At 42.4% G+C, this 7,295-nt stretch overlaps 2 protein-coding genes across 2 annotated transcripts in view; both read right to left on the reverse strand.

Moving 5' to 3' along the window:
• The window catches only part of LOC119284710 (phosphoserine aminotransferase 1, chloroplastic-like), a 1,775-nt gene extending 1,732 nt beyond the window's left edge, over nt 1-43 (reverse strand). The window contains exon 1 of the mRNA XM_037563867.1: nt 3-43. Within this exon, the coding sequence (XP_037419764.1) occupies nt 3-19 (17 nt within the window). The 5' untranslated portion in view covers nt 20-43. The remainder of the gene's footprint in view (nt 1-2) is intronic.
• A 1,556-nt stretch (nt 44-1,599) lies between these two features.
• On the reverse strand, nt 1,600-7,289 carry LOC119284711 (protein RRP6-like 2). Its single transcript, XM_037563868.1, has 14 exons — nt 6,974-7,289; nt 6,108-6,263; nt 5,218-5,376; nt 5,057-5,140; nt 4,842-4,921; nt 4,690-4,740; nt 4,486-4,585; nt 4,144-4,226; nt 3,985-4,030; nt 3,612-3,699; nt 3,363-3,532; nt 2,948-3,247; nt 2,764-2,877; nt 1,600-2,168 (listed from the first exon to the last, which is right to left on the reverse strand). The coding sequence occupies exons 1-14, from the start codon at nt 7,271-7,273 to the stop codon at nt 1,914-1,916; spliced, it is 1,986 nt and encodes a 661-aa protein (XP_037419765.1). The 5' UTR covers nt 7,274-7,289; the 3' UTR covers nt 1,600-1,913.
• Nucleotides 7,290-7,295: the final 6 nt, after the last annotated feature.

Consider the following 7,295-nt stretch of genomic DNA (forward strand, 5'->3'; position numbering starts at 1 on the left):
GGGTGGCGGCGGCGGCCATGGTGGGGAGGAAAGGGGGGAGAGGGTTTTGGGTGGGTTGGTGCGGGACGGGGAGGGGAGGGGAGGAGAGATCTATAGAGGGCGGGGGGAGGTGTCAGAGGCTGGGGCCGGGGGGTTGGTGGGGACGCAGCTCCTCTGACGTACGGCACATTCGCTGACGTGTGGACCCGGACCCACGCGTCAGTGGCCCCTGACGTTGAGTGTGTGTGCCGTGCTGGTGGCTGTGTGCTGTGTGTATATACTGCAGCGAAAGTGAAATCAAAGGGGATGCAAATTGCAGGCAGCCGAGGCCAAATTGACACTTGACAGTGGTGAGGACGAGGCGTATGTGTGTGGCGAATCCGGAGAAGCTCTCTGCTTCGTTCGTGCCAGGATTGTTTATGTTGCGAATCTATAGGGTTGGTGAATTGTTTGTCCGATATTTTGTTAGGTACGGTCTTGCGGTTCGTGTGAAAAGTGTACCTATAATTTTTTTTAGCATAAATTATGAAGTGGGGGTAAAAAACGCGTTGGAGAGATGCATAAATTATGGAGTGGGGTAAAAAATACATCAGAACTGTGACGAACCAGCCACAACACTAGGCTCACCAACCAATCTAGACTTTGCGCTGGTCCGGAGCTATTTCGAGATCTCAAGGAGCGCCAAGCTCAATACGCGCCAGAAGCACCAGGTACGAAGATAGGGCGTCAACGGTAGAGCAGGAAAGAGAAAAGGCAAGGCCCTCATTTTAAGCGCGTCGCTGTATCGACTGAATAACAGAGATGATTTGGGAGGGTTCCGGTCACCCCTACCCGTTCAAATACCGGAACTCATACCTCCAGCGGGCAAGGTCAGTTGAAGAAATGAAAGTTGTGCGATGAGCGAACACGGAATCTCGTCTTGTTTCCCTTGGTTTCGAGTCAATTTCGCAATGACAATGGAAAGCAAGGCTGTAAGGCGAAGCAAATCCAAAAAACTGTCTCGGTTTAGATTGTTCTCTGCAACTCGGAAACATAAAATTAAAATCGCTAGTAATCGCGGATCAGCATGCCGCGTACCACAGAAGTGTGACGAACCACAAGAGATGGTGAGGAAGTTGATCGCCACGACTCTGACGGAATTCAGACATGTGTGCACAACAGGCTGCTAAAAAGTGGCTGTCACACTCACAGATGGTAGCTTTACACGGCCGCCACAAAGTTTGGCTTATGTAGGAGGGCGTTTGTTTTTCCTGGACAGTATCTGTTAATCTTCAACCAGATGTAGTACGTAGTATTTTATAGCGCCTTGTTGGAACGGGCGTTGCTATAGGAAAGAATATACGCACCACCCCCTGGTGCTAGTAGCCAACACGATCTCTGCTTCCCGGAGAGATCACTAAGCTAGCTTTGACCCGGAGAGCCTTAAGATGCCACTAAGCTAGCTTTGGTCCACTCTCTGATAAGAATGCTACGCACATTTCTGTATTTGAGGCACGAGGAGCTCCTGCCAGAATGATAACAACTACTCCAATGTTCTACGCGCCAGAAAGACGACGTCGTTATTACTACTTCTCTTTTGCAAGGTATGATAAAAAAAAAGAAAAAGGAAAAAGGAACACAAAAGAAAAAAGCGTTTTTGTCTTCAAGTATTTGCTATCTATACCACCAGTTTTACAGTATACCACCTGTGCAATTCCAGCATCCACCATTGCACAACAACACGCCATGTTTTGTCACTTGTTACATACACACATCCAATTCACCACATGACAGCACACATGTCTTCCGTCTACTGTCAATGAAACAAATGCTATGTCCAGCGCCTAGCCACTCATGTGAGAGGGCACGGGTGAAAACAGGTCAGCTTCCTACTCTCTTTCTCTATAACTATTTTTCTGCACAACAGGATGGATGGATCACAGGGGCTTACCGCTTTAGTTACCCGAATGAGGGGGAGGTTGTTGCTGCTTCTTCAAACCCCCTCCATTATTTCTAGCGGCGGGCTGACCTGTTCCTGTACTGCTTTGGTTTATCGACTGGTAGCCATGCCCGTAATAGCAACCAGACATGAACCCAGAGGCCTGTGTGCGTTCGGGTTCATGATGGCTCCATCCAGCTAAACTGCTGTAGTCTGAGAACTGGGGGTAGTAATAAGCTGAAGACTGAATCTGATCAACGTCGCTTTTAGCCTGCGACGCCACAACTTAAACAGAGTTACTTGCAGGGGAAGATAAAATGCTTGCGGCGAAACAAAGATGAAAAATATAATATTGTGATACTAAGAAATCAATTAAACGAATGGTCAATCGAGCATATTAAGAACTTCGATGAGTTGAGCAAAAATGGAAGGACACATGAAATTGTTCCACAGGCATATGTTTTCTCTCTCCAGAATACTCGGTGAATACTACTTTGAAAAATACATGTAGTACCGTAGTACTCCCTCCGTTCCTAAATATTTGTCTTTCTAGACATTTTGAATGACTACTACATACGGATGTATGTAGACATGTTTTAGAGTGTAGATTCACTCATTTTGCTCTGTATGTAGTCACTTGTTAAAATGACTAGAAAGACAAGTATTTAGGAACGGAGGGAGTACTAATCAACAAAAACTACAGGCAGAAAAATAAGCAAATATGGCAGACTGGCATAAGGCTAAGGATGTACTATATGTAATTCGTCACAGCAGTGCAAAAGAAAACAATACATCAACAAGCAGATATTAAGTATTTTAAATGAACATTTCAAAAGAAAATACTGTTGTGACTTCTGAGCATGTACCTGCTCATTTGAAAATCCTCCAAAGTAATCTGTCTGTCTTCCAGATGTTGAATTGCCTACCAGAGCTCCAAAAGGCGAAGGTCTCTTCAGTTCTTGAACAGGAGCCTGTGTCTCCTGCACAACACACCTATATAAATACCCCTCAAAAAATACAATGACTGCAGATACTAGGAGTATGTCTCACCTGCTTATTATTGCTCATCACTTCCTTGTTTGATTGTCTAGTCAGGCCTGATAAGCCCCAAGACGTCCTATTTTCTGATGATGGTATGGTTGAGGTTTTGTCGTGTAGCCAGATGCTACCAGTCAAAGTTGCATCAGTCATAAAACTATCCCTACTGTTAGAAGTAACCCTGATATTTGCAGTTGATGAAGGAGCTAAAGAATATTGATCAGCTGGATCAAAACTGATCCTAACATTATCAGCATCCGAAGGAGCCATTTCGATAACTTCACCAGTGTCCAGTATACTTTTCAAGTCTAACTGCACAAGATTGCATATAGTTTCAAAGTAAGTCCTTAAACACCAATGCTAAACTCATCATCAGTCCTAACACATAAATGAAAAAAGAAAATCCACAAAGTTCAACCAAACTGACCTCACCAAGTCGTACTTTCTTTAGTTGCTCAGCTATTGCTTCAAAGGCACCAGAATTTTCAGTTGCATTCCATATGATGTCCAAGATTAGGTCAAAATTATCCTCAACACATGGATATTTTGTTTTCACGATTCTTCGCAAATCTGCAGTGGTTGTAGGCATCTTCTTTGCTTTTGAATTCAAAAGGAAAGTTAGCCAAGACAACACATCAAGTTTTGCAGCATAGCAATCCAACAAAATCAGTAATACCTATCTCAATCAAAGCCTTGTTTGGCAATACATAACCAGTGCTCTCATCTTGTTCACGAGCTATATAATCTCTCCACTGATGTAGAGCCTGAGAATGAAAAAAAAAATGGTCATGCAATTGAATAACTCTCTCTTGGTAGAACACAAAAAACCTATTATACTCCATGGATATACTATACTATTGCTTTTGCTTTTCAGAGTCAAAATGATCGAAAGTAATGAAATAATGCCAAAGTCAATCGACAGCATGATTTGGGACCAGAAAGCTATATAACCATTTATAGGAAAAGTGCCACATCATATGTTACTATGCCAGGTTTATTGAAGACAGAATAATCATGAGCAATACAAAATGAAGAGAGTAATTTCTTACAGAAACAACAGCCAGCTGAGCTGCGGCCAATTCATGTTCCTGCAACCTGTAATAACACACTCGAGTTAATGGGATAGGCACACACATTATTTTCAGTGTTAAAAATAATTTCCATTAAAGATAAACCAAGTGTAGTAGTTGAAGTAACAGCACACAGACCCGTATATGTGGAGGTAAGATTTATCTGTCAGCAGCTCCTTTTCATACAACTGTAAGCAAATATCATTACTGCGCTTTTGAACCTGCAGCTAACAAAAAAGACAGATCAGAATGCCTGTTCCGAGACACTTGTCAGTCAAAAGTGACTATAAGTTGGTTGAGCAATCATCAGTAACACCCAGATTGCAGATTTATGTGAACAGGAAAGGTCACCACAGATGACAACAGGCCAATTTAAGATGTGTCATGTAGCTCTAAATCAACAGTGCTCATTCATATGAATTCATCATACCAGATCAAAACCAAATAGAAAACATCAAAACAGTAGAACATAAGCTTAACCTCTAAAAGAAGATCGTTTTCACATGTGGACTCCCTTTGTAGTCTAAGTCTCATCAAGTCATATATATACAACAGATAATGTGTATCTTCTCTCGCATACCTGCATAGGGGTAATCTCAAATGGATATATTGACAGAAATAGTAGCGGGGGTAAGAACAATGACTAAACTAAAGAATGGAATATATGGTTTATATGGACAATACTTGATCATTTCATCAGAGAGTGGCCTTGACCTCCAATCTGCATTTTGATATCTACAAGAAAATGTTCACTTTGGTAAGAAACAAATCTCATGGTAGATAATTAGGGAGGTCAGCATGGGTATATCTAAAAATTAGGGGTAAGTGAGATGTACATTTTATTCGCTGTGACTCCACAGAAATGATGTAATAGGTGTTCTAGGCTGTTTCGTTCCATCTGTAAAACCCTTGAAGCCTGGTTGGTGTTAGACAGGGAAGTCAAACTTAAGTTTAACATGGCAAAGAAAAAGGTAGGTTTCAAAGGAGATTGCAGAAAAACACAAACAGAGTCACAATCAAGAATTATGGTATAGCCTATTTTCAACAGTACCTGTCCTGTGTCAAAAAGATTGCACACATATACTCGGAAGTCCCGCTGGAGCCACATTATATCACGATCTGCCCCATGCATTACCTATCTCCCCAAGAACAAGTGAGGAAAAGGATATTAAAGTGCACAAAGACCGACACAATTTGATGGTTAAGAAAAACCTTTCTCTTGGTTGGATCTTTGAAAAGTTCTTTCAAGTAAGAACCGATGTATATGCGTAGCTTAAGGGTGTCGATAATGAAGTCCTCTGTTCTTGTTGAAATCTGCATCAAGCAGGTCAAACCCTGAAATGACCTATATTGATTGTGCTCCAAATCGACCTGAAAACAGCACAGAAATAAAGCAAAGATTACATTGCTAGCAGTCACCGAGCTATTCCATGTCAGATGACCCAAACAGAGAAAGGCACAAATGGGTTCTTCTATGACAAGACAAAATAAGCAAAACATGGAACATGATCTTGTTTATGTCTATGGTCTGTAATTCATAGCAGGAAGACAGACAAGGCAGGGGAAAGGAAAACATAGAAGCAACTACCGATCATACAGAAAAAAAATATAATGCATCAATTACAACGAATTCAAAAGTAAAGGACAGCGGATATAAGCTCACATTGTGTAATATGAATTATAACAAACATAATTCACTGGATTTGTGGCTGGAGTTTGATGGCAGCAAGTAAGACGGAAACACCTATGGAGCTATGATAAGTGATGTTGTCAAAAAGTTCTAAAGTAGCACACTCTTAAGACTTCTACCAATAGTTTAAGAATATATGCCTGTCAAACTCATTCAGGGCCCATAACAGCTACCATATGACAATAACTCAGCCATGTTTCACTTGGATTATTTTGTTGACAAAATTACTGCACGACTTATGTGCATAATTTATAATTGATAGCAGGAACAATGTCAACTGAAGCATTTAAAAAGAATCCAAGAAAAATGCACAAGGTACTTGTAAAGTTGGAATATAATACAACATAGGCAGCAAACAAGCCTGATACAGATTAATTTGAAATTTAAAGAAAACTTGATTACAAGTGCTTACAGCAAATTCATTTACATCCTTCAACTTGTTAACTAACTCTGTCAATCCTTTCAGGTCTTCTACTAGCGTAAACGGGGTATCGTCTACATCAGCTGGCCTTACTGGTTCACTTTCAGGAACATTTCTGTCAATAAACTGTTCCACGGGTAGTTTTTCCTGCAATAAGATAAAGTACATTTACATCAACTTTAGTACATGCACACACAAGACGATTGCTGTACAATTTAGAACAACAGAAATGATTTAGAAAAGCAGAACACCATGCTACTTTTATGTGGTACAGGTCGCTCTGCAGTGAGGAGATTATGCCTTTCCTTTTCTAATATCAACATCCAAACTAGATCATCTCTTGTAACAAACTTATCTAGTCCTATAGTCAACACGCTAGATGGTTACCTTTTTACCCTTTTCGAGCTAAGCAAATCAACTGTCCAGCAAAAAGAATCGGCAAACGTATGCATTTGGACTCTTCTGACTGCAAGTGTCATCATAAACTTTTATCCAGAATAAAGAGACATGCTAATACCATGACCCCATCTTCTGGATTCCATGTAAACATGTCATGGATCCCCCGAAATAGAAAGAAACGAGATCAAACTATTTTTTGCTCACGGATAGCTTCGAAAGTGCAGACAACAAGTGATCACAGAAAGGGCCATTAACATTTCATTAGATACAGATTTTCTTACACATGTATGACGTTCTAGTAATTACTGATGACGCAGTGAACTAACTACTACTAGTAAACAAATCTGAGCAGGTAGAGCTCTTTTAGCACATTCGCATGTCGCGTTTCGATCCAAAAGTTCCTAGTACCAACGACAGAAAAGGGACGAAAGAGGTAGTCGTAGGAAAGAGGCGCTGACCAAGGGGTGGATAGGGCGGGTGCCGTCCTCGCTGCGCTCCAGCCAGACGTGATCGAAGGGCGAGTTGCAGTTGTTGACCCTGATGAGGTACACGTCCTGCGGCCGCGGGATGCTGGGATCGTGGTAGACCACCTTGGGCTTGGCCCCCGGCGCCGCCCAGGGCGCCCTGCCGTCGCTGGCGGCGGTCCTGAACGGCCCGGCGGCGAGAACGGCGTCGGAGGCGCCGGGCGTCCTGTCCTTGTTCCCGTCCCCCGCCTCCTCCGCCGCGTCCCCGTCGCTCGGGCCCTTGGACCCGTCCATGGAGGAGCGCGTCGCCGCGGTG

Source organism: Triticum dicoccoides, chromosome 4A, assembly GCF_002162155.2.
Source record: "Triticum dicoccoides isolate Atlit2015 ecotype Zavitan chromosome 4A, WEW_v2.0, whole genome shotgun sequence".
NCBI lineage: Eukaryota > Viridiplantae > Streptophyta > Magnoliopsida > Poales > Poaceae > Triticum > Triticum dicoccoides.